Raw genomic sequence first — 27,390 nt, forward strand, 5'->3', positions numbered from 1 at the left:
CTGGTGGAACCCAATTTGTGAGCCAATTATAGCCTTGATAAGGGTCTGCAAATATTTCTTTGAGTCACTTGAACTAAATATAAATATGAAAAGCCTTATTCTAATAGAAAATTGGTTGAAATATCTTAAAGTGCATGAAAAAAGTTTTGCTTACATTTTTCTGTATCCATACATATAAGTCCAAGTGCAAGTATGTTATAGCTCAAATATTTTTCGATTTAAGCCTCAATTTAAACCCTATTTAAAAAACCACTATCCTTTATGGGCACATTAACAAATTATGAGCTCTCATCAAGAACCCTGATTTCTTGGGAATATACATCAACTATTTTATCAGAATTGTTAACTGAAAAAGTTGATCTCCTATCTCAACCCAAGGTAGGCATTGAATTCCAGCTGTGTGACCTTGGATAAGTTCCTTGTCTTCTCTGAACTTCACTGTCCACCTTTCTAACATGGTCTAATAACACCCACCTCAAAGAGTTGTGAGGAGAAATATTTGCTGTAGAAGAAACACCTATAGATCCTGCTAAATCCTAGCTGCTCAGTTAAGTGGAAGTTCAAGTGAACAAATCTTGTGAGTATCCTGGGTGTCGTCTTTTGTGCTATCTCAGCAGCACAGTTGATTACGCTGTCCTGTGTGAAATATTTTCGGCTTCTGTTAACACAACAGCTCTTCTTACCTCACTGGCCCTTCCTTCTTAGGCTTTTGTATCTGGCCTCTAGATTAGGGGAGTGTTCATAGCTTGGTTTTGGGCTCTCTTTTCTCTCTATAACTCGTGCCAATGTGAACACTTCCAGTTTCAACCTTTAAGTAATATCATGACATTAGGGGTACCTGCATGGCTCAGTCAGTTAAGTGTCCAACTCTTGGTTTGGTCTCCGGTCATGATCTCAGGGACGTGAGATAGAGCCCCACATTGGGAGCAGGGAGTATGCTGGGGATTCTCTCTCTCTCCCTTGGCCTCTGCCCCTCCACCCTCAAAATAAATAAATAAATAAATAAAATCTTTAAAAATATATCATGACTTTAAATTCATAGCTCTCTACTTTATGCCTCTAGCCTCCTGAATCCATACTTACGTAACCAACTGTCTACTTGCTTGCTAGGTTCAGTATTGAACCTAACATCTCTAACATTTCTAAATCAGCATTCTTGATTCCTTAGTCCTAAGCTTCTGTTTGCCTAGTCTTTCTTATTATTTTAAATGACACCTCTACTCCCCCAGCTATTCAAGTTCAAGGCCTAGGAGTCATCTTTAATTCTTCTCTTTCCTATTTTTCACATCCTATAACATCAGCACGTCCTGTGAACCCACTCACTTCTCTCTGCAGCTGTCCAGCCTTCATAATCTTTTACCTGGACTCTTGCTTCCATGCTTGACCTTTCTCATTCACTTACCCCACAGCAGAGGGAGCTTTTTATAAAGGAAATCAGAGGCATGGAGATTACAAATATGAAATAAGTGAAAAACATCACAACAGCAAAAAAGACTTCATTTTATTAATTTTTAACTTGCATGTCCTATTTTCCCATGATCATTATTCTACAAAAAGAAGTCTCCAAAATGGACAAATTAATGTTCCGAAGCACAGTAAAGTTAATTGTCATTAGATATATAATACCACAGCCTTAGAATAGGGGTCAGTTGATATTTTTCCTATCTTTTTGTAATGTGTGCTTCTTAATGTTTTTATATTATTTTCATCACCCCAAAGGGACTTAATGTTGAGGCTTTTGCTTTTACTTTAAAAAATATCTTTGAAATTTTTAGCATGTGGAATTTGCTGGACAACTTAAAACACTTAGCTCTTTATAGCAACTTCTTTGTGCAAGGTTTGAAAACCCTGTTAAAGTGCCCGAAGATACTTAGATCAATATGATGTTTTTGGCCCAGTTACATGCACAGATTGATGTTTACTATAAAAGAACACATGGAGACAGTTTGGATCAGATTATGATGCATGGAGACAGCAGTAACATCAAGTTTGAGTTCATTCTGAGTCCAAGTCCATTCAGGCCTTGATAATAGAACACTGCAGACTAGGTGGCTTGTGAATGACAGAAGTTTATTTCTCACCACTCTAGGGGCTGAGAAGCCCAAGATCATGGTACCAGCAGGCAGCGAGGACCTGCTTCCTGATTCATAGGTAGTACCTTGCTCTGTGCCCACTCCCTCTGCTACAAGGAGCAAGGGAGCTCCCTGGAGTTTCCTTTGAGGCACTCATCCCCGTCATTAGAATTCCACCTTATGATCAAAGTATCTCCCAAAGGTGCCACCTCTTAATACCATCATTTCAGGAGTTAGGATTTCAGCATATGAATTTGGGGGGATATAAACATTCACATTATAGTAAATCTTATAAATTAAAAATGGTGATAAATTAGTGAATACTACCAATAAGAGTACGGATTTATTGCATATCTGTTATGGGTTGTCAGTGTATAAAGTATCATAAAAAATAAATACCAGGTATGTAAGCATGAAGACATATAATATTTGTTTTAAAAACCTACTACCAGGGGTAGAGAGAGAATGAAATGCAGGGAGCCTGACAAATTTATAGTGTGAAAGTGGGCAGAGGAGGAAAAAAAAGGATTTCTTGGATTTCCCAGTGTAGAACTGTTTTTATTCTTTATGAAAGATGTGTTATTTTAGAGATTATGATTAAAGACAGATTTTAAAGATTTATGGTGCAAATCTGATTCAGTAGTTTTGAGTATGTTTTCCTTTTTCCTCAGTAGAGGGTGTGATCCCCCTGTGGTTTTCAATCAGTATTCAAATCAGTTTCCGATTGTCCTCTCGAAGACATACTGTTCAGTATTCTTTGCTAAAACCGTAGCCCTCCAGATCTTGTTATGGCATTATTTTATTGATTTATTTTTATTTATTTTCTTAAATAATCATAAATAACCATAAACAGTCTTAAAGTATCCATGCCCTTCATTTTTACTTTGGTCCCTCCTTTGTTCTGACTTGGAACAGTTGAAAGGCAAAGGCTCTGTTTGGCCTCCTTGGAGGAGACATTCTTCTGAAAGAATATATGAATGTGTATAAGAAATGCAATCTATATCATGATTAGTATCTAAAGTGTTGCCTAAGATATTTTCGTGATCTGTGTCTGGTCTTGAGTTTAAAGGGAGAAGCGTGTCCACTTGGGACTAAATTTCTTAGCTAAGCCCCTTGTAAACTGTGAAGGTTGTTTCAGTGAACACAAGAAGATTGCATTTGTAGTCATTAAGACTGAGTGAACAACTCATTTCTCAGGTGTAAAGTTTCTCACACAGATTTCTACAGATTCTCTCCATACTTGGAACTGGTACAGGTGTTTTAGATGGAGTTTTGCTGCCTAATAAACACCACCATATCCAATATGGTGGACTTCGAATTGTCTATTTTTAATCCCCATATGTACTATTGCTTTCTTTGAAATGTCTGCTTTTTGATATGTGAAATTTACCATTAAATGATGATTTGGCAGTGACTGGTTTATCCTTTCCCCCGCCAGTATAAGAAGTATCGTTCTTCTCATGCACACACCAATAACTTTGCAAAGTCCGTGGTCAACCTTGTGGATTCTGTAAGTATCCCAGTTTTCTTGAACATACTTTTCCAAGATGGGATGGTTTATATTTCTTTGTTTACTTTTTACTTTAGTTCTTTCTTGGGCAAAAGTAAAAACACCATCCTTAAGCTCATCTGGCTAAGAAATTATAGAGTGTTCTGCTTCACAAAAAATAGTATTAACAGAGTTTGGGGGATGGTCATTCTTGGTATCCAAAAGATGCATTAGTTTTGCTTCTAAGTGATGTCTAGACCTCTTTGTCACCTAGAAGGTGACAAAGGACAAAGACACTAGAGAAAATTAACTGCTAAAAAGAGCATAATTTATACTTGATCTAGAGACTTTGTTACTGATGACCAATTGAGCTTATTGTCTTACGTATAAGAGAGCTAATTGATTCAAGTGGAGTAGGTTTTTTTTAAGAACTGAGATTTATTTTCTTAGTAGTGAAGGCTTCAGATTTTATGTCTAGAGGACAATTAAGCGCAGTCCCCCAAATAAAATTAATTTGGAAGAGTAAGTTCTATATCTCCTTACAAAGACTTCTAGCTCTATAAATCATTCATACTGGTATTTTTTTCTTTCTCATTTTTAAGCTACAGAGAATAATGGTTAAGATTTTCTTCCTGTTCCCTGATTTAGGTAGAATTACGTAGATGTGAACATTATTTGTTGTGTTCCAGTGAATAGTTTAGTTTGGCTGGTCCTAGATTAAATACAGCACACTACTTTGTTTTCTAATGTAAAGTGCTATTTTGTTCAGTTAAGTCTATTTTTACCTGATATTTATGGTATGTTCCCTCTTAACTGGGAAAAAACCACAACTTTTTATGAATTGCCAACTGTCTAAATGATACTTATCTCCTCCAAAGAACTGCCTTCGAAATAGTCCCCAAACCTTTCATCATGTAAATACTCACAACATGTCATACCTGTAGGCACAGTTGAGTAAAGGTGTAATACAGGCGGATGGGCAGAGTCTACCATATAGAGTTGGGACTGAAATTCTGAAAGCCAGTTTACACCTGGTTTATTAATCTTCTGTAATTTCAGCTCTTGTCAGCAGTCTTCTCAGAGGAGGCTATAAGTGAATATGGAAAAGAGAAGTTGCCAAAGCTGATGACTTGGTAACATCTCTGTGTTGGTCATTCTACCGTGATTGAACAGAACCACCTCTTGCAAAGTGGAATTTTTATTTTGGGTTGCCATGCAAGGTTCTGAAGCTGGCCAACTAATTTTTAAAAAGATATTACATTTAACTAGCTTGTTGTAAAATCATTATAGCCTCAGGTTGATTTAGGCATGATGATATTCCTTTTCTTCAGTGTGTTCAAAGATCACCCATTATTTTCTTAATTAGCTTGAAAATAGGACAGCATGACAGCAGTCTTTGAAATTACTTAATTGTGTGAATTGTTTAGCTACTGGACCAAAAGTCAAGAAAGAGAACAGAAAAACAGTTTAAATATTGGGAGTAAGGCCACCAGTGAGGGGGAAGTGGGTGATATGAATCTGCTTTTCCTCTTTTGGCCCAAATCTAGGATTTCCTCCCAGTGTTCTTTTACATGTCATGGCAGAGGGCCTCCAAGGACAAGCCAGCCATGTTCCTGGGTACTGGTGCAAGGGTTTGATGGTCTGTTTCAATCCTGCAGGACTGACTGGTGGTACTGCACTTACTCAGAGCCAATAGGTCAGGCTCAAGCCACTCTTTGCGGGTGATTTTACTAACGCCTGCTCGGAATTTATATCCAGACTGTAGAATCTTGACATCCCTACTGTCCATCCCCTAGTGAGATGCCTGGCCAATGAATATGCTGATTTGGGATTAAAATAGTCTTGTAGGAGAAGCTGAATTTTGTGATTGTTTTTTCTTTTTTTTTTTTGTCTTTATTTTTTTCTTGGAAATGAGAAAGTTAAGAACATTCTTTATGAGGAGCTAATTGTGGCCTCATGTTCTCCTCTCACCTCCCCTCCTGTCCTTCCACTGATTCTGAATCACTGATTGTGCATGTTTGACCCAGTGTTTTCCTCCTGCACCTGTCCTGTATACCCTCAGATTTACAAGGAGCAGCTCAATACCAGGGTTGTCCTGGTAGCAGTAGAGACCTGGACTGAGAAGGATCATATTGAGATCACCACCAACCCTGTGCAGATGCTCCATGAGTTCTCCAAATACCGGCAGCGTATGAAACAGCACGCCGATGCCGTGCACCTCATCTCGTACGTACCTGCAGTCTTTAGGTTGACATTGGCCTTTATCCCCTTACTGAATCTGTTAAGTTATACGTCAGTGTACGGATCTTGAATTGATTTCCTCTCTCTGGTTATATAAGTAGCAGGGAGGTAAGCTGTCTGGTGCTGGCATGGTGGTTCCATGGTCGTAAGATTTACTTTCGGAACATGTTCTTACTCTAACACTTTCCATCCTCCGGGTCAACTCATGATTCAAGGTGGCTGCTGGTGCACCAGCCTTTATTACAGGCACCAGGAATACAGGCAGGGAGGATTGCAAAAGAGCTCTCTTTCCAGCTGAGTCAGGTCTTTTAAAGCATGCACATATCCATTTTACCAACAAATCATTTGCTGGCTCGTAGTCACATGCCACACAGAGCTGCAAGACCGTTCAGGAAATACAGTCTTTGGAAGTGAACCATTGAATAAAATTGAGATTTTATCAGTGAGGAAAAGGATGACCATACTGTCTTTCGATATATTAGATGGATTTCTTCTCCATTCACAGCAAAGCTATTTTCAGACAGTCGTCCAGTGTTCTGTCCTGGAATCAAACCCACCAGATTCTTCCTTCCTTGCCTCACCTTAGTTCCCTACTTCCTTGTCTCTCAGTGGATAGTCAGCAATGTATAATGATTTAGAAATGTATCGTAATTTATAATAATCAGCCAGTGCTTAGTAGGTGCTCAATTAATCTCAACTGAGATTTCTTCACATAACATAAATCTAAAGGTATTTAAAATATAATTTTCAGTTTCTTGAGGGAGAATGGCTTTGGGGTGTTCAGTGTAGAAGAGTGAGTAGGCATGTCTTGGGAGGGTATATATGATGGTCATTACATTGGTTTCCTGGAGCATCTCTTTTTTTTCTTTAGGCGTATGACATTCCACTATAAGAGAAGCAGTCTGAGTTTCTTTGGAGGTGTCTGTTCTCGCACACGGGGAGTTGGTGTGAATGAGGTAAATTTGATCAATTTCTTAAAGTAGAGCTTTATCTTTGCATCTGACCTCTTTCTTCCCTGTGGCCTAGTTTCCATCCCTCTTAGGCTTGTTTAAAATAACAATGACATAAGAATAAAGTATAGAGTGATTTATATTAGTAACTGGAACCCAAAGTGGTCTTTGGTGTTAGAAGAGAGGTATTGCTTCATTTCATAATTATGGCTTTTCATGTTTATCAGGCAAATGCATGCCAAAGATTGGTCCAGATATTTTTTTCACCTCTGTGGATAAACTTTTATAAACTTATTATTCCTTTCCTGATAATTTTAAGCTATAATGCTCTCCTACGCATGTTGGATTTAACTCAATTAAATCAAAGAGTTTATGATTATGTTTAATCAGTATTTTTGTTTTCTCTCTATATAAATTTTCCATCTTTATGCCTTCTACCTATCCCTCTGTAGAATTCATTGAAACAAATATTTCCTTAGTCTCTTTGTTTGGATTCTAGTACCCTCATTTATATCAAGGAAATGCTTACACCAGCTGGCAACAGCACCCAAAAAGCCAAACCAACTGTATCTAAACCCTGATCAATGCCAGAATATATTATACCAGCTAATCCCAAAAGCCAACATTCAGTCGAGACCTTTCTTGGCGTACCTGTAGTAAGTTGAGTTTATTCTTGGTTTGGTATGAGTTGAATCAGGGCATGGCCTTTTATGGCTTATATTTTATGTTTCCATGTGAGAGCATCAAGTTCTGAGAGACGTCACATAGGAAGAGAGGCTTTCTGCTTCTTGGGCCCAGTTGCAAGGAAGAAGTGATAAGGAGCATATGCCATCTTTTGATGCTGTGAGGCTCTACTTAGGGAACTGAGATGATATGTGGTGATGATTAAGAAATAATAACTAGCTTTGTGCACTCTCTCAAATGTCTCCCACACACTTTCAACTCTGAAAAACAGTATGGTCTTCCAATGGCAGTGGCACAAGTATTATCGCAGAGCCTGGCTCAAAACCTTGGAATCCAATGGGAACCTTCTAGCAGAAAGCCAAGTATGTACATTGACCTTCTTACTCACTTTCATGTGCCATTCTGTCTGTATAGTGCATGTCCAGTCATTAATAAATAAATGATTTTCATTCCTAAGTCATTAGAGCTTAATTGTAGTGTACCTCCTTCCTCTTCAAAAAGGTGATCAAATGAGCAACTGCAGGTAATTCGCAATCTGTTTGGGTTGTAGATATTCCCCTTTGAAGTTCATAAAATCATACTCGCTTTTTTTAAGGGAGAGGGTGAGCTGTCACCCTCTGTGCTCTAAGCAGTGGAGTGTAGACACTAGGTGTCAAAAAAGTTCCTTTGGGAGTCGATAAGAAAGCAGCTGAATACTGTTACGCTGAAAAGAAATAAAAATAATAATAATAATAATGCAGCTGGATCTGGAAATAGCTTAGATCTAGTGTCAAAGAGGACCTCCAATTCTAATTAAACTTTCCCACCTACCTATCTCGGAACTCACCCACATGGTCCCATCAGGAAGGTTCAGGAAGAAGGCTCCCCTATAGGCAGCCCTGCTTTGAGGGCCCTTTAAGCCTGGAAATAGGTGGTAGAGGATACCCCTCTCATGGGCAAGTCATGCCAAGGGGAAATCCAAACAGGGCCGCGGATCCCATCCAGTAGGGAAATGCAGGAGTGAGTGCTTACAGCACTTTCTTCGTTAATCAGAGACAGGAAGATGGAAAGACAGGGCTGAGCTTCCAGTGGCCAAGTATCCAAAGCCCACAATAGTTTTAGGAATCCATGAAAAATTTCAATTTCTTTAAGAATCAGAATAAAATCCAACCTGGATTATATTTCTCTTTAGACCAACAAAGGAGTAAAATACGATTTCTAATACCTTTCTTGTGGCATGGGGCAAAAGTGCCTCGGACCCAAAAAAGTCATAATGGGATGCTGTGGGCGGAAGGACCAAGGTATTCCCTCAAATTATTCTCTTAAGTGGAAGTCTGCTCCCCTCTGTGAAAATATCAGATGCTGAAAGTAAAGGTCTCCCTGCCCACCTCAGCTCCCCAAGGAAGAAAAGGACAAAAACCTTCTGTAACATTATCCTACATTTATTTTATACCTTCTTGGTGACTATCAAATAATTATCATTAATGCATAGTGTTAGGGAAATTTGAAACAAAATACATTTCCGGGGCATCTCAATTCCCTTTATGGGTATATTAAGTCATAACTTGATGTGTATATTAAGTCTGGTGGCATTTAGCAAATATCAACAAACTTTCATTTATTGGAATCTTGCTCAGAGTATTTGCTTTCCAAGGAATCACATAGTACACATTAAAGGAGGTGTTTTGTGTTTCATCAGCTGAGATAGATGGCCTTAAAATCAGAAGGGAGTAGGGCCAGGTTTATGACCTTGATTGGGAACCCCCTGGAGCCTGAAAGAGGCCAGCGCTGGGGTCAGCTGGGAGATGTTATGGAGTTGGGTGAGGGGATGGGGTGAGAAGTAGGGGTTCAGGACCAATGCCTGGAGAAGGTCCTTCCTAATAAGATGTTTCATTCCTTCGTGACTTGTTTGTTTAGGTGGATAGTTCTTTAGTTCTGAACTTTGACTTTTAAAAAATCTATCTGGAAGCCTTTCTTTGAAAATATCTTTGTCTATGATAGAAAAGAGAATAGGAAAAAAAAAATAAATGAACAGCCCATTAACAGTATCAGTATGTCAGTCTCTGGCATCTCGGTTGAGTTGGCGATTGTTGTTTAGTTTCAGTGACAATTTACACTTATATTTTAGAAAAGAATTCTCTTTTCCTAAAGCTTTGAGCATAGTGTTCTGCAAGTCCCTGGCCAAACCTCGCTTTGAATCTATCAAGTGATTTCTCCCCTGTAACTTCCAATGTGCTCTGTTGGGGGAGGTTTCAGGAATGATTCACGACATGTGTGCAGTAGAGCTTGACCGCTCACAGAGTGCGTGCTGGCGCTCATCTTGAGTGAGCCCTCGAACCACTCTGGGCGATAGGCAAAGAGGCTGTTCTCCATTTTCAAGGTGGAAACACTAAAACCCAAGAAATACTAGGTCATTTGCCTGCAGGACTTGCCTATCAGGGAGACCTTGAACTAGAACTCAGGTAGACCTTGGTCTAGAACTCAGGCTTTTCATTTCCAGATCAGGCTACTTTTCATTAAACATTAGAACTAGGAACTCAGTTGTGTTTTCTGAGTTACAAAAATGAAGAGAGTGACAGTTTGATATCTCGCCAGTTGTTGTCTTAGGAAATAACCTATACTTCTGGAAAGGATGTAAAGAAACATTGATTGAATGGAAATAGATTTTGTTTGGTGAGATTTCACATTCTGTATCTACGTGACATGGAATTGGTAATAAGGACTTACCTCAAAAGTGGAAATGCACATTAAAGATGTGACTTTTGTTGTTTTTCTTTTCTTCTGTTGCTTTTTATTATTTCATTGGACTAGAATGTGACTGCACAGAATCCTGGGGCGGCTGCATCATGGAGGAAACAGGGTAAGTTTTCATTATACATGCATTTGATTTATGCCTTTCACTGACATTGCCACATGTAAGTGCTACCCAGTCTCTTGGGTACTGGTCTTTTAGGCTCAGCACTCAGTAGAAGTTCAATCATAACATTTTCTGACATTTTAAAAATGAAAGGACTGATTCACCTTATATTTTAATTTTTTATTTAAAGTTGTTGATAACAGTAAAGTATAATAACAACTTCTGTTTCTATTAACCTTTAGAAGAAGCCCATTCTTAAATGCTTCTAAGTTTAGTAGAGGCATTGATTTTTTTAGTGCACTTAGAATACAAGCTTGTTGTCTGCCTGAAGCAGTCGTGAAAATCAATTTCTTCATCAATTCATATTTTAAGGAACTCACAAATAAACATATGTGGTGTAGTAAAAATGGTGCCATACTGCTTATATAATCGATAGAGCTTTTTTCTTATTGAGACAGAATTATTGTGTCTGAAATAGGTATCATCTATTGATAGACATTTGAACATTTTCACACCTATCTTCTCTCTTCTTGTGAGGAGACTTTGAGAACTAGAGTCATGCCCGGGAGGGGTTGGGAGCCAGGGCCTGGAAACATCGCCCTCCCCCAACCTGGCTTCTGCCCCCATGAGAGCCACTAATCCAAGGCTCCCAAGCTAGAGCCCACTCCTACTAGATGGAAGACATTGTTTCACCCGTGTCTGTCCTGCTTCTTCTGCCCATGCCAGAGATCTGCTCAATATATGGCCCATTTCTGGTCCTCCTTCTTTCCTGAGCGATCCCAGTGGCCGGAGGCCCTGACCTACTTGTACAGAGTCCCTTCTCTACGTTCCCACCAGGAGTCGGGCTCATGGGGAAAAGAGGAGTGTGAAAATGAGGATTTGCAGAGATGTCAACAATTCTGCCTGTTGCTTTAGAACATATGTTTCTAGAAATGCACTTTAAACCTGAAACCGTTAACTTTCATGCTCCCCTTACTGTTCTGCCATAGTTTGGTAAAATTATGGCTTAAACAGCATTTTTGAGGACTATTATAGGAAGGTAATGCCATTTATAATGTTGCTTCTAGAAGGAGGCACTTTCTGTCTTCTAAACTCCTGATTTCTGAATGAATTTTTGGACTGGCCACTGGAGGATAGAAAAAAAAAAAACTAAAGTTAATATATATATATTTTCTTGAGTACACATTTCTACATAGTCCCTTTAAGAGATCACTGTCAACAATGGCAAAACTTTTTCCTACTTGCATATACTACCCTCATGCATCAGGATACAAAAAACTTTTGGATTGCATCCTAAAATCAGTGGCCTGTTGTTACTCTCAAATCAAGTACTATGAAAAATATGCCCGAAGAATCAGTGTGTATGACTCAGCTTCATCTTAATCATGTGTATAATATTTCCCTATATACTGACGTAGAGATAGTAATTGGATCAATTAAATCACAAAAAGGCTCATATCATATTCCTAAGTCATGAATATATTTGAAGTTGTGCCCGAGAAGCTATAACCTAATTCTAATTCAGAAGGAGCTGACCCTCATTCTGTTTGTACTAAGTGTATATGCGCTAAAAACACGCATACATATATATGTATATGTATATTCATGCATGTATATGTGTGTGTGTGTGTGTGTAGTATAATACTTTAGAACTTGTGGTCTCATGGGTGGTGCTGCAGCTGCATTATGTAATCTTTACTAGATTGTCACAATTCCTTCCTCCAAAGTAAAATCTAATAGGTTCCTTTGCATCTTTTATTCAGGACGGAGGCAAAAAAAAAGTGCTTGCTTTACTGACAGAGAGCAAATAAAAATGACCACACTTTACAATATAGCCTAGGTGGCGAAGCTTTGTGAAAAGCTTTCCAAAACCCTTCTAATAGAAGCCCAGGCTGCTGAGGAGCTTATAACCTGGCTCCCAATCTGTGGTTTTCTTTGACGATCTGTTTTTGCAAATTCTACCACACATACTTATTTGGCAAATTTGAACATAAATGAACCCGTGCAGAATCGTCTAGGTCCAGAGTGAACATGTTGCTCTAATTCACGGGTTCTAATTTTCTTCTCTGATGACTGCTTTTGGAAAATTATTTACATAATTGATTTTTTATTTCCTCAGGGTGTCTCATTCCCGAAAGTTCTCAAAGTGCAGCATTTTGGAATATAGAGACTTTTTACAGAGAGGAGGTGGAGCCTGTCTTTTCAACAGGCCAACAAAGGTTAGTAACTCAGGAAGTGTAATTATTTCTTTAATTTTTTTTTTTTTTACTACTAAGAAATTTGTTTAATGTACATAATATTCATGAAAGCAACATAGCCCTAGAAATCATATACACCTCAGATCTGCTCACAATCATCAGTCACATATCTCTTACGGGAAAAGATTGAAAAGCCGTGTTTGCATTTTACTCAGTGGGAAATGTTGAAAAGTAGCTCATGCCTTAATAAATGAGATGCAAATATCTTTTTATATGTCTTCACATATCTTTTTACAGTGGAACACTGGAAAATGCCAGATACTTGTCTTGGAAAACAGGTCTTTTGGGGAAGAAGGGGATTTGTCAGTCTGATTAGTATTTAGTCATAAAAGCCATTATCATGTGAAATCTGATCCTGTGTAAATGAGTGACAAAACCATAGTTTTGCTGCCGTGAGTCTCTGATTTTTCAGCGCTAGTTGTACCCCTCCCATTTCATCCTCCAAACAAAGAAACAAACATACTTCAATCAAAGTATCTTTGAAATTTACATGTTAGGATTTTCAACCTGCTGCTTAGAGATTGTGGGTTAGATTAACATATATCGCTTTAATCTGTTTCCCTGACGAAAATTCCATTTTCCATTGACATTCTCTCAAAGAATACAACTAGTTCCTTGGCTTTTTTTCTTTTCTTTTTGAGTGGTCTATTCTCCTATCTAGGATATCTAGATTATAGATATAGATATAGATATAGATATAGATATAGGAAATACCCACAGAAGCTAGCCAAAAGACAGTCCAAAGTATTTATGGATCTCATAAATACATATGCATATTTATTATTTATTATATATTGTCTCTTTATGTGGGAAGGTCCATGGTATCAACTGTCATCTCATCAAAATTCATATATGCATTGTTACAATCCTTATCCATTAATTCCTTAACTCAAAAAGCTCTGAAAATTGAAGTCTCTTTTATGAGTTTGCAGAAAACACATCAGGCAGTAAAACTTCTCTTAGACTAAAAACCTTTATTACCCCTCATAGTATAAATATTCGTAAGTATTGCTGCAGAAATATAAATGTTTGTGATTATAGGGTATGCACCAGGCCCCTCAGGGCTATTACATAGAACGTGCATCATACCTTTCTACAATCTAGCAAAGCCAGAATTTTCAAACTCACTGGCTACAAAGCTTTTGCATAAGGCACTGTAGAACTCTAGTAACATATTTGGAAATGAATTATTCAACAGGCAAAAAAAGCAGGATTGCTGCTAATTAGCAGACAATATAGAAATCCTAACATTGCACATTTCATGTTTCTTTTGAAAATACTTCTTCGTAAGTCAAATATAGTCCTTTTGCTATACAAAATGTGTAATCCTTTATAAATTGAGAGAGTAATGAAATCATGTTAACCTTAAGGAAAAATAATCACTGACTAATGCGTGTAAATGACAGAATAATTTACTCCTATCCTCATAATTAAGTGATACTTCTGTAGTCAGGCGATGTTAGTTGGATGCCTGACATCTGTATAAAATCTCAGTGAGTCTGCAGGAAAAAGAAACGGGAATAAAGTGACCTTGCAACCATTAAATTCAGCTGTCTGCCTTTCATGGCATTGACCCTCAGAACAGAAATCTGAAAACTTCCAAGTGTTCACAATGGGGGAAAGGAGTAGTAATGAATTGATGGGAGCTGCTGGCATTAACGAGTTGAAGTTTCCACGACTCATCTCACCTGCCTCGTGTCTCACCAGCCAATCAGAAGTATTGTGCCTGAGAGCACAACAGTGAGTCCTAAGGTTTCTAAGTGTGTGTGTGGAAGGATCCATCATTAGATTTCTGAAACTGCCTGTCAGTAGAAAGAAAACTGTTCAGGTAACTTGAAAACTAAATAAAAATAATGATACATCTTCAATTTTAAAAGTTAGTAAATACGGATTTTTTTTTTAAGCTACGTGGTAGAATGAATTTTTTTTAAAGGCCCCTGTGTATTCCAGTGGAATAATTTGTACGTATGTATCAAAGAACTGACATTTTTTTTCTAAGTGCTTTTCATCAATGAATGTGCGCATGTGTGACTCACGTGTTATTTTCCACATTATCTGCATGCCTCTTTTTTCTGTGCCGTGGGATCCTTCCCACCTGCTGTGTTTTCCACCCAGTTTGTGATCAAGGCCTGCTGCTGGTTGGAAGAAGGCTCCTAAGAGCGAGATCTCGCAGTTGGTTCCACGCGAGGCCTGAAGGAAGTGCTAGCCCTGTTCCAGTCCGAGCTTCCCATTTCCATTTTCTCCTGCCTGCTGATCCAATACCACAGAGATTAGGACTGTTGATTTCACTCATTGGACTTTCCTATGGAGGAGTCTCACCCAAGTACCCTGGAGAACTTTCTTGCTTTGAATAAGAGTTTTCTTTCCTGGAAGTGGACAGATAATCGGGTTGGCCTCGGTGGAAGGCAACCCTTCCTTGGGGCTTCTAGATGAGAAGTCTCTCTTGCCCTCTCATATTCCTGTCTTTGAGCGTTTGGGTTGGAATGTGCTGTTCCAGTCCTCATGTAAGAGTAATGGGCATGCAGAGGGAGATCTTGCCCCAGCTGAGGGAAAAAGGAATGTTTCTCATAAATGCTCAGCTGCCTCCACAATTGGCTGCAATATAGGTTGTCTGGCAGGGAAGTTCATAGCTCTAGTGGAGTGCATTATTCTAGAAATTCGACTCCTCCAGTGTTCCAGGAATGATTGAAAGATTTCTATACCTCCGTGAATATGTCTGCAAATTTATTTAATATACTTTAGACAGGATAGATTTCTTTTCAATGAGAATGATGGGCATGGATTTCCAGCGGCACCTCTTCTACAATTATTTGCATTTCCTTGATTGTATTCATTACATGTGGCTATGACTGAACCATTTTATCTGTTTGACAATTTTTATGTTTTCTCAGCTGCCTGGAGAGAAGTCAGTAAATTAGGTATCTGTGAGTCTTAGCATCGCATCTGAGCTCCATTAGCAAATGTAATAAATGATCTATTCCTTTTGATAGCTCATTTCCATTAATAAGTAATTCTAATGGTAGAGGTCATCTCTGGAGCCCACCTCCAGAGAATCCTCCCAGAAATACTACCCATAGGGTTATTCGAAGTGTTATTAATAAGTGAACAGTGTTACCACACAGACATCATTTGTAAGATGCCGTTAACAACAGATCACAGAAAAATGGCACATGATTACAGGACCCTGTATGTAGCCCTATTTGCGTGTTGATTTTCTGTGATAAATTAAAATGTTTTTCCTTTCTCTTCCTAATCTCTTTTAGCTATTTGAGCCCACGGAATGTGGAAATGGATATGTGGAGGCTGGAGAGGAATGTGACTGTGGTTTACACGTGGTAGGTATAAGAGATCCTTCCCGCCTTTAGCGCAGCTCCTCCCCAGAGCAAGCAAGAATAGCAAGAAGTCTACAGGGTGCTTCTCTGGGGTCTTACTGTCTATCTTTCTCATGTCTCTCATCAGTGCTTAATCCCAGCTCAGACATGTTAGAATTCATCATGTCCCTATGACCTAGTTTGAAAAAAAACCTAATAGATTCTTCTAATCAAATCTCCTACCTCTTAAAAATTCATAGTCCATATTCATCCCATTCAACTATTATCAAATCACAAAATAGTCTTTCTGTGGTGTGTATTATTTTTGTCTTTATGAAACTAGATGAGTTTGGGAGCCCCTGCCTGGCTCAGTCAGTAGAGCACATGACTCGTGGTTTTGGGTTTATGAGTCCAAGCCCCATGTTGGGTGTAGCAATTATTTAAAAATAAAATATTTTTAAAAAAGAGTCTTAAGAGTATATTGGAACTGACTGAAGGTGAGGCACCTGCTAAGAAATAAGCTGACTTTTTGGTAGGGAAGCCCTTTCACAGAAGATCATACTTGGCTGAAAAATGTGGCAGGAAGGAATATTATCATTGTTTAAAGTGATGACTTCCTGAAAATATTTGCTTGTTATTGTTTAAGTCTCCTCATGTGGATTATACGTACATCCCGTGTGGAGAGTGGGCTGAAAGACCAGCCTGTAAGCTTTCTCACTTACGCACGTGAATGTTCCCTCTAGGAGTGCTATGGACTGTGCTGTAAGAAGTGCTCTCTCTCCAACGGGGCCCACTGCAGCGACGGGCCGTGCTGTAACAATACCTCATGTCTCGTGAGTCCCCGGACACTTCCGTCTTGTTGGCTAAATCTCTCACAGTGTACACAGAGCATTTGTAGAGCTTGCCAAACATTTGTTGATTGGCCTGTGCTTTCGCAATTGTGTAGCATCAGTAAAGCTACCTAAATTCTGTGGGTCAAACCCTTTACCTTTACCAGGATGCACTGTCAACTATCCTGTCCTTCAGCGCCCCCTTAAGAAAATATACGTAAACTCCTTCCAAAATAAACATTGAGAGTTGTCCTGCTAAGGCAGATAAAAACCTCATTGAATGACGGAATAAATGGTTGAATAGAAGAGGTGCAATTCCTGCGGTCTTTTTAATAATATGACCTACTTACAACATTTTTCTTTAAATTTACTGCTATGTATATGTACATTTATTTTGGACCATGAACCTCAAACCTAGTGCTCACATTTTTTATGCTTGATTTTTTAAATCCCCTATAAAGGCAATAAAGCTACATAAAGAAGTAATCTACATGTGTATATTTATATGCATATATATGCATCTTATGTGTGTATGGACATAGTTTGCTTTTATCGGTAGAACCTCTAGTCAATTCTTGAGAAGTCGTTCATTAAATCTTCCTTTTTCTCATTTACAAAATCTCTGGTATTCCTTATAACCATAATGTTACATTATTTTATCCTTATAATCATAAAGTTACATGATTTTATTATTTTATTCTGTACCAAGAGGTATTAGGCATTATGGTACTTTAAGAAATTCTAGATTAGTTGCCTTATGCCCCCCCCCAGATTATAAATTGCTTGACATCAGTGATCTCTTTTCTTCATCTTCCATCCATTCCCTCAGTGTGACTGGTGTCACTGAAAGAAGTTCATATGAATTCTCTGAAATTTGATTGTATGTATTTAGCTAAAGCACAATTAAGATCCAAGCTAATAGGGACAATTAGTGAAGGTTGGGTGTCTCTGTCAATCTTCAGAGAGATCTTAAATGTCTATATTTTAGTGATTTGCTCTTCTGTTTTAAGCCATACTGCTCTATCTTCTTTACAGAATTGCTGTTACCTTGTTTTCCAAAAGTAATACTCTGAGACCATGGGTTTTAAAACATGAACATTTAATGCCTTGGTTAATGACTCATATTTACTACAAAGAGTGGTATCTGGGCCTTGACTCTGTTCTGCAACCAGCTTGCTAATTCATAAAAAGAGTGTGGTAATGGCTTTGGGATAGTATGTGAATTATTGGTGAATATAACAATGCTGGGTATTTGAAATACCAATTAACAGTAGCTCCTAATATTGAATTTTGATGTGCAGTTTCAGCCACGAGGGTATGAATGTCGGGACGCTGTCAACGGGTGTGATATTACTGAATATTGTACTGGAGACTCTGGCCAGGTATGACAAACTTGAGTTTTTAAATAATACATTTTACTTGCAAGTTTTGTACACATTGGAAAGCTTTCAGTTGGGCTACATGTGTGAATATGATTATTTGGTTTCTTTGTTTTTTGTTTTGTTTTACTTTATTTTCTAGTAATTTCTAGATCTCCAAAATGTCTTTATTTTAGGAATATTTATTGTGTTTCCTGGACCTAGATCTCTTTTTTCCTCCAAATTTCCGCTTCATAATTAGTTTCTTTATATTGTTTCTACCCAATGAATTGATTTTTTTTTCTGTCCCCACATCTAAAATAGCATATTCACACTGATGAAGAAATTAATGTACTGTTTTCAAACATTTTTAAGCCACCAAACCCTTTCTTTTAAGAAAAAAAATTGGTTGGATGCCCACTGTAGAAAGCAGAGAACAAGGAATACTGCTCTGATTAAAGAAGGGACCGGGAGCAGGTGTCCACCTCTCTTGGTTCTGTCACCAACTCTCCCCCACTGGCAAGGTCCTAGCATCATGCCCCCTATTACTATAACATAATTAATGTTGTCTACTAGCATTCCTTCTTTATATAATTCTTATGTTTTAGAAATTTAAATCACATTATTTTTGAGTCTTCATTTTTCATTCAAATGGACTTTTGCTGAGCACCTGCTGCGTGCCAGGCAAGCACTGCTGTAAATGTTGGGATACGGAAGGGAACGAGATAGTCAAGGCCTTGCACTTGTGGAGCTTACATTCTGCTGGGTGGAGAAGTAAGTTAACAAAAACATCTGGTGGTGCTAAGTGTAACGTAAGGTAGTGTGGGATGTGGGGTGGGGGGCTTTAGTTGGGGTGCACAGGTGTATTTTCCTGGAGGACTTGGTATTTATTTATTTATTTATTTATTTATTTATTTTTATTTATTAATTTTAAAGATTTTATTTATTTATTTGACAGACAGAGAACACAAGTAGGCAGAGAGGCAGGCAGAGAGGCAGGCAGAGAGAGAGGGGGAGGCAAGCTCCCCGCTGAGCAGAGAGCCTGATGCGGGGCTCGATCCCAGGACCCTGAGACCATGACCTGAGCCGAAGGCAGAGGCTTAAACCCACTGAGCCACCCAGGCGCCCCAGGACTTGGTATTTAAATAGAAAGGCACAGAAGGAAGATCTAGTCTGAAAACAGCAAGTAAGGAAGCTTGGCTTCTTCAAGAAATGGAATGAGAGCAGGAATTACTGAAGAGTAGTGGGGGAAAAAATCAAGAGGAAGTCGGGAATCATGGCAGTTAGGGAATAGGTAAGAATTTTGAATTTCATTCTACTTTTATTTTTTATGACTTCAAAAACATGTTCCTGTACCATTCCACAGTTTTTATAAATACGCTTTTTACAATTGCATGAGTCTGTCATGTGGATTCATTAGTTGACTTGGGACTTGTTATTCATTGGGGGATATTTAGGTTGTTGGCGGTTTTTCATTATTATGATTCATATGGCAGTGAAGATCTTTACGAGTATTTCTTGTTCAGGGTTTTCTCCTTAGGGTAAATGGCCCAGAAATGGAGTTGTCTTTTGCCGGGTATTATGGTTTCCAAGGGGCTCCCCATAATAGAATACGGTTGGAGGTCAAAATACCATCTTTCATTTTGAATGTGGCCAAGTTGAAAGCTGTAACTTGGTGTGAGAGCTAAGTGAGCTTCTTTATAGATCCTAGATTCAGGCTGTAGGAAAAGCTTATTGACAAAAGTAGGTCTTGAATGACTTCTCCTTGCAGGGATGGGCCCTTGTCTTACATGTCTTGGAGGAGCAGTGAGGGTAGTATGATTTATGTCGCTAGGCAAGAGGAGAATGGCAGAAGCGAGCCAAAGGGCTAGTAATTCTTCCCAGGTTGGTCAGTCATTCAGTCACTCTACCTGGCTCGGGTGGGGGGGGTGGGCGGAGTAGCTGGAGGGAGGCTGAGTTCCCTTCACTGGGAAGGAACAAGATTAGGGGGAGACAAAGGTTTCTCACTAACCTTTTTGAACATTCTTGATATATTTTCTGAGATTCAATTCTCCGGGACACTTTTAAGGATGTGATACAGTGAAATATGTTCACACTGTTCTGTATTGATTTTTATGCATATCTGTTTCTTCTATTTAGATATGTAAATAGGTTTCTTTGCGTTTTCCTAGAATATAGTAAAAGTGTTAGAATTGTGGGTTCTGTGTTTTGTGCCAAGTTTTATGTTTTGTGACAATCCTGGTGTGCTGTTTCAATGAGTTCTATTTTTCGTTTTGTAGAATACTACTATTCTTATACCCATCATATATGGTTTGGGTTCTGTGTGTTCAGCTATTTTCGAAGTACAGTTTTTTCATTTCAGCCTTTCATTCCTGACTGGAAGTGAGGTTTTTTTTTTTATAATGAGGGCTCTGTGTTCAACTTAATAGTCTACTGTCTAAATTTTTAAAACATTTTTTTAAAGATCTTATTTATTGGAGAGAGAGAGTGGGAGTGAGAGCAAGAGCGAGCAGGCTCAGAGAGGGAAAGGGACAAGCAGGCTCCGCACTGAGCGTGAGCCCAAAGTGGGGCTCGATCTCAAGGCCTTGAGGTCATGACCTGAGCCGAAATTGAGAGTTGGATGCTTAATCAACTGAACCACCCAGGCGCCCCAAATGTTTTTTGCTTCATGTATGTAAGGTGGAAATTGAGCTGTTAAATGAATTTCTCAGTGGTATATTAGAATAACATGTTCTTTTAGCAGTAATTTCCTTATAGGACCAGAATGTGCCTGAAATAGATAATTGGAGTAGAGGGAGTTAAGATCCCCCAGAATTCTTCTGCTTTGTAATAGACAGGGAGCCTTGAATTTAATGATACTAATTATGATTAGGAAGAAGGGGATCTCAGAGACTATCTGCATCTTTGAGAATCGGCACCATTGGCAACACTATGGCTTTTTGCCTTGTATCTCACGTCTTTGCTTTATTTTGATATTAGCCTTTACTGAGGTCTCTGAGCTACTTTTTAAATTCACAGTTTATCACAGAATAAACAGTACTTGTGCAACTGAGAGAAATCCTTGGCAAATGATACTGGATGATATAATAAAGGTATTTTTGAAAGCTGTGGGAAATGTGTCTTTGCTGCGATATATGGTGACATAACACAATTAAAAATAAGCACATTTAAATGCTACTGCACTGTTGAAGCCTGCCTCCCGTGAACTTTCCTGCACAGCCTGAAACCGGGGGCTGGAATGGCATTTAGAGACTGAATCAAGAGCTCTACTCACAGGCAGAATAAAGCACACAAATTTATGGTTCTTCTGTTTTAAATGTCCCCAGAGAATGTAAGACATTCCATAATTTCCCATGTTAAATATTTCAGTGATAAGCAACTTGCTTTTATTATCCTATACAAAAAATAAATGGATTAGAAATCTTGCATGTTGCTACAACAGTTTATAATTGGGGCTTTTTTTTTTAATTAATAAAAGTTCTACAAATGACTTTTTTATTGAAACATCACAAAAGCCAACTGTGATCAATTAATTTTAGACCCTGATATACCTATTCCAGTAGCAACATTTCTTTTGAATTTTTGTTCAGTGTGATTGTATCGGTCTTGGAGTAAGTGAATAATTACTGTTAGTTGATGAATAAGATACTGATTGCATTTGGAGTGGATTTGGTTGGATGAGGAAGGCCACAAGGATCTGTGTTTCTGTGCTGTTGGCCCAGTAGGCCAGGTTTTGGTACTGATAATTATGTCTTTGAATAGTCACCATCAGATTGATTGAAAAGCTGTCAATGAAAGCTTATATGAAAGTCTTTAGAAAGATGTAGAACTAAAGCATTTTATCTCAAAGTGTTCTTTTGTGAGTTAGTGCTTCTTAGCAATTACAAATTCTAAATTAGTTCTATTACCTTTCTGTAGTGAACCTGATAAACAGTTTGATATGTGCCGAACAGAGTAACATTTTTAAAGAAGATTTTATTTATTTATTTATTTGAGAGAGCACAAGTTGCAGGGAGGGCCAAAGGGAAAGGGAGAAGTAGACTCCCCTCTGTGCAGGGAGCCTGATGCAGGGCTCGATTTCAGGACCTCGAGATCATGACCTGAGCCAAAGGCAGGCAATTAACCAACTAAGCCACCCAGGCACCCCAGAACAGAGGAGCTTTAATTGTGTCTGTGTGGGTCATTCATTTATTTATCCCGTTAGCCAACAGTAAATGAGCACCTCCTCCATAGCCATGGAGCCCAGATTTGTTCTAGATGCGATGGGGGCAGCAGGGAACAACGCATACCATCCCTGCGTGTGTGGAACTCACATCGGGATGCGGACCATAGACAAACAAATAAGTAACATATATGAGTAAGAGGTGGTAAGTCCTATGGAGAAGAAAAACACCCAGGCAATGGGGAACAGAGAAGGCCAACATGGGAAGAGTTCCAGTTTTGAGAGCAAACCATGTGGAAACCTGGGGGAAGATTGAAGGAAGAGCAGGGCAAAACCATAGGGTAGAAGCATGCGTGGCACATTCCCAGAGAGTCAGCTCGGTCATGGCAGAGCATGGATGGGGTCAGAGAGAGGATGGATTGGGACGGAAATATGCCTATCACGTTGAACTCTGACGTCCATTGAGGACTTTGGAAAGCCATCAAGCAGAGGGGCAGTGTGATGTGATTTATGTTTTTAGAAGGACGCTCCAGTCACTGAAACAGATGAGGGCAGAAGCAGGGTCATCAGCTGAAGGTTGATGCACGATTCAGGTGAGGAATGATGGCGGATTGGACTGGGGGTTGGCAGTGAAGACGGAGAAAAGTAGTCAGATGTGATTCTGGTTGGAAGGTAGACTTCGTAGGATTTGTTGGCCGACTACAAGAAGGGTGTGAGGGAAGGAGAGACACAGAGGCTTCATGGTTTGGGGTCTGACCAACGGGAAAAGCAGAACTGTCCTTTACTGAGAAGGCAAAGACTCTGGGAGAGACTGTGGTGCATATTACTGTGTTTCTTCCTCACTTGCTTTCCCTGTATATTGCTTTTTCTTTGCATATTTGCTTTGAACACTGTACTACAGAGCCTTTGGCTTGAACCATCTCCAATTCTCTCAAATGTGGCAAATTAAGTGCGTGGGGAGCAAAAATTTTAATTCATTCAGGATGATGTTTGGGAAAATGAAGTGTACTTTTAAACAAAGACTCGATAAGTGGACCTGGAAAGAGAAATAACCATCCCATCACAATTGTTTTAGTAGCACATCAGAGAGGTCAGAGATGTAACAGAGATGAGCACTCACATTGAGTTGAAAGAGTGTTTCTTCTTTTTCAGTAATGTGACCTAGAAGTGAGCGTCAGGGGTGTCAAATGCAGATTTGACATTTCCCAGGTCCGAGAAAGGTCCTGTGAGTTAGAACCCAAATGTGTCTACTCCTACATAACAAGCTGATTCATGCCCTTCGTTGTCCATTTTAATTCCTTCTGCTTTTGACTCTGTAGCCAAGTGAATGCAAGCTCCTATTCTAGTCCACCTCAAGGAAGACAGAGAAATAAAAAGTACTCACTGTATGGATGAATTTATTATTTTTACCAATAGTAGAAGAAATTGTTTGGATAATCTATTTAAGAGGTTACTTATGTTTTTCTAAACATTCCCAATTATATATTCATCATGCTTCCTTTTTTTTGCATTTTCATAAATTATACACATAATGTGAAAGTACTTATGTTGAACATTAACAAAAAACATTCTATTTTTTCAGTGCCCACCAAACCTTCATAAGCAAGATGGATACGCATGCAATCAAAATCAGGTATGCTGAGCTATAAGTTTTTTCTTTTTTCTTTTTTTAAGATTTTATTTATTTATTTGAGAGAGAAGGAGAGAGCATAGCAGGGAAGAGGGAGAAGCAGGCTCCCCCATGAGCAGGGAGACTGATGTGGGACTCGATCCCAGGACCCCAAGATCATGACCTGAGCCAAAGGCAGTTGCTTAACCAACTGAGCCACCCAGGCATGCCAGGCTATAAGTTTTCGATGTAATTTTAAAAGGACTAGTTTGTGAGGGTTTTTTTTTTCCTTCTGATGAATATATTTTCGAAGGGAAATGACATCTCAGAGAACCATACATTATTGTCATGGACTTCCAATTCGAGGTGGCTTCATGACATATCAAATACTAAATAGAGTATGATATTAAATTCTGGTGACTAAATATAGAATGATATTAAATTCTGGTTACTAAATATAGAATGATATTAAGTTCTGGTGACAAATTGTCCAGAAGGCAAGGGAAAAAATATAATGACTAAAGAATTAAGAATCTAATTTATTGAGTTACGACCATCTTTCAGTAATGTCAGCCTATTGTGGGAAAATATGACTGTTAGAATGTGTTATCATATGTGATCTTATGGGTTTTGTCTTTTCCGAAGCCATGTTCTGATAGAACATTCATACCCAAAAGAAGCAAAAATCATTTTGGAATCGGCCAAGGAAGTATACCATTGTTTGTTTTCTGTAAAATTTAAAATTTCAGATGGTTAATTTTGACTTAAAGAGCTGTACTACGAGATCTGTTCTGAGTTTTAGAATTTAACTGTCTACTCTGCTTCCCTTAAGATGTTTGTGATTTTTATTCTCACTGTGAAAATATTGGGGTATGGAGTGAAAAACGAATCAACTTATCTAAAAACAACAAAAGGAGACCTTGCAGTCCAAATCTGGGGGCAAGGAAACTGGCTGTGTGGGCCTCCTAATGTGTGTCCCTGTCCCCAGGGCCGCTGTTACAATGGGGAATGCAAGACCCGGGACAACCAGTGCCAGCATGTCTGGGGGACAAGTAAGTTGCATTTTCCTGCTTGGTGATGACACACGGGCTTCTCTGATGTTATCCTGCTCTACCAGTCTTGCTGAAGACATAGCTTGGAGAGGAGTTTTTATTTTATTTTATTTTATTAAGATCTATTTATTTTAGAGAGAGAGAAGGTGGGAGCAGAGAGAGAGGGAAAGAAAGTCTCAAGCAGATTCCATGCTAAGTGCAGATCCCAATGGAGGGCTCAATTCCACAACCCCCAACCATGACCTGAGCTGAAACTAACGGTTGGATGCTTAACTGACTGTGCCATCCAGGTGCCCCTGAAGTGATGATTTTTTTAAAAACTCTAGGAAAGGGTGAGAATAAAGAGAACTGCGAATCTCAGTCACGGAACCACAGAAAACATCTGTTGAAGCTGGGGACTGGTCATCCAAAAAAAGCCATGTCACACTGTGACGGGGATGTCACATGCACATGCAAAGATTGAATTCAGTGTGGCGGTCACATTCATTATCCAACCACTTGTGTGATTCACTCTGTACCTTGGATTTAACCATTACCCCTCAGATTAGCCTTCTGTTCCTTTACCCCGGGGAAGTACCAGACTTATTTTTTAAATTCTGTAGTTGTATCGTCTCACTTTGAAGAGAAGAAATGCAGGTCCTTCCTTAGGTGCAGACCCAGAGATTTGCATACGTGGTCCTTGCTCTCAGTATGTTCCGTGAATGTTAATGCACATTCTCTCTCTCTCTCTCTTTTTTAAGATTTACAAAAAATAATTTATTTGAGAAAGAGAGAAAGAGCATGAATGGGAGTAGGGTGAGGGGAAAGAGAGGGGGAAACAGGCTCTCCACTGAGCAGGGAGCCTTGACTACATGGGTCTTGATCCCAGGACCCCAGGATCATGATCTGAGCTGAAGGCAGATGCTTAACTGACTGAACCACCCAGGCATCCCAGTGTACTCTCTTCCTGACATTTATAGTGCCTGACCTGTGAACTTCGGTTCATGGGGACCAGATTACAGAGAGGAATGGGTCTGTCTGATTGGCTAAGACTAGGTCACCCTCAAAGGAAAATAAAGCACGCAAAAGGAGAACAGAACCCCTGCAGGAGTGATTTCCGTGTTTGGCAAATATCATTTAACTGAAAGATTTACTTTCAGTGCTTCAGTTTTGACAGAGGAAAGATAATAGAGGCGCATTTGTCTTTTAAAATGTTTAAATACCAAAACCCAAGTGTTGACATAAAATCTTAATTGCCTAAGACTTTATAATATCTTTTAATACTTGTATAAAACAGGCCTAAGAATCTTTCTTCGTTTTCTACCTGCCACCTCCCTAATTCCTGCTGATGACCATTTCTCCTTCCCTCCCTCAAACCCACCATCAAGAATTCGGAATCAGTTTGTGTCTCAAGTTAAAAACAGCAGCCTGTTGGAGCTGTCTTGGAGTAGCTTGCAAGAGCCAAGTGTTAAATTCTGAGGAATTTCAGAAACCTGTCACCATCCCATTGATAGCTTAAAATTAGCCATATGTTACATCATGGAAATTGACAAGATGGTATTTACACCATGGAAATTGGCAAATGCTATATGTCCGGATTTTTGTTTTCTTTGTCTGGAGAATCAGTTGTTAAACATTTACATGCACGCTGCTGGTTGTGCATAACAAAGGCCACTAAAACACATGGTCTTTGTGTGTTCTTCTCCAAGAGGCTTCCGGGTCTGACAAGTTCTGTTATGAGAAGCTGAACACAGAAGGCACAGAGAAGGGGAACTGTGGGAGGGACGGAGACCGCTGGATCCAGTGCAGCAAACAGTGAGTGCTCAGCTTTGGGGGCACGAGGAGTGATTTGGAAGCCCTGATTCAAATGTGACTTGAGCACAAAATAAATGTTAATGATTTTTTAAAAAGACTTTATTTATTCACTTGACAGAGAGAGAGAGAGAGAGAAAGTACAAGTAGGGGGAAGGTGAAAGAGAGAAGCAGACTCTCCAATGAGCAAAGGAGTCTGAAGTGGGACTTGTTCCCAGGTATATATTTCAAAAAACACATTAGTATATCTAGAAGCAAATGGCTGTGGTCCAAGCTGTTAACCATAGCATAGACTCAACAACATTTCTGTAAACTTCAGAACATTTCTCATATGTCATATTTTACTTGATGCTTGTTTTGAAAAGACACTTTGCTAAGGTATTATGCAATGCTGTCAGGTCTTAATTTTCTACTTTTGCTGGAAGATATGGCCTATGAATGTCCTAGTATGCACAGAGCTCTACAAGCAAAATATGTAGACTATGTATCTATTTGGGGGACAGTCCAAAGTAATATATATTTTTGATCATTCCATGAGAGCAACACCATTTGATTTCATTAAACATCTAATGTCCATATCAAATTTTTTTCCCCTTCTAAAAATCATCTAGTTAGTGCATTCCAGAGGAATCTTTTTTTTCAGGAAATGAGATATTCAGGAAATGAGAAAATGAGATATTTTCAGAGTACATTGGTAATATTTTCCCCGGATTAGTTGAGGAACATTAAGATTGTGATTTAGTAGTT

The 27,390-nt window shown here is 38.9% G+C and overlaps 1 protein-coding gene across 2 annotated transcripts in view; it reads left to right on the plus strand.

The window, feature by feature from the left end:
• ADAM23 (ADAM metallopeptidase domain 23) overlaps positions 1-27,390 on the plus strand; it is a 171,587-nt gene that overhangs the window by 115,835 nt on the left and 28,362 nt on the right. For both annotated transcript variants that reach the window (XM_059393306.1, XM_059393307.1), the window contains exons 10-21: positions 3,511-3,582; positions 5,624-5,787; positions 6,674-6,758; positions 7,708-7,798; positions 10,227-10,275; positions 12,392-12,491; positions 15,794-15,865; positions 16,585-16,674; positions 17,973-18,053; positions 23,774-23,824; positions 24,789-24,852; positions 26,541-26,646. In XM_059393306.1, the coding sequence (XP_059249289.1) occupies positions 3,511-3,582; positions 5,624-5,787; positions 6,674-6,758; positions 7,708-7,798; positions 10,227-10,275; positions 12,392-12,491; positions 15,794-15,865; positions 16,585-16,674; positions 17,973-18,053; positions 23,774-23,824; positions 24,789-24,852; positions 26,541-26,646 (1,025 nt within the window). The remainder of the gene's footprint in view (positions 1-3,510; positions 3,583-5,623; positions 5,788-6,673; positions 6,759-7,707; positions 7,799-10,226; positions 10,276-12,391; positions 12,492-15,793; positions 15,866-16,584; positions 16,675-17,972; positions 18,054-23,773; positions 23,825-24,788; positions 24,853-26,540; positions 26,647-27,390) is intronic.

This window comes from Mustela nigripes, chromosome 3 (genome assembly GCF_022355385.1).
Source record: "Mustela nigripes isolate SB6536 chromosome 3, MUSNIG.SB6536, whole genome shotgun sequence".
NCBI classification, from domain to species: domain Eukaryota; kingdom Metazoa; phylum Chordata; class Mammalia; order Carnivora; family Mustelidae; genus Mustela; species Mustela nigripes.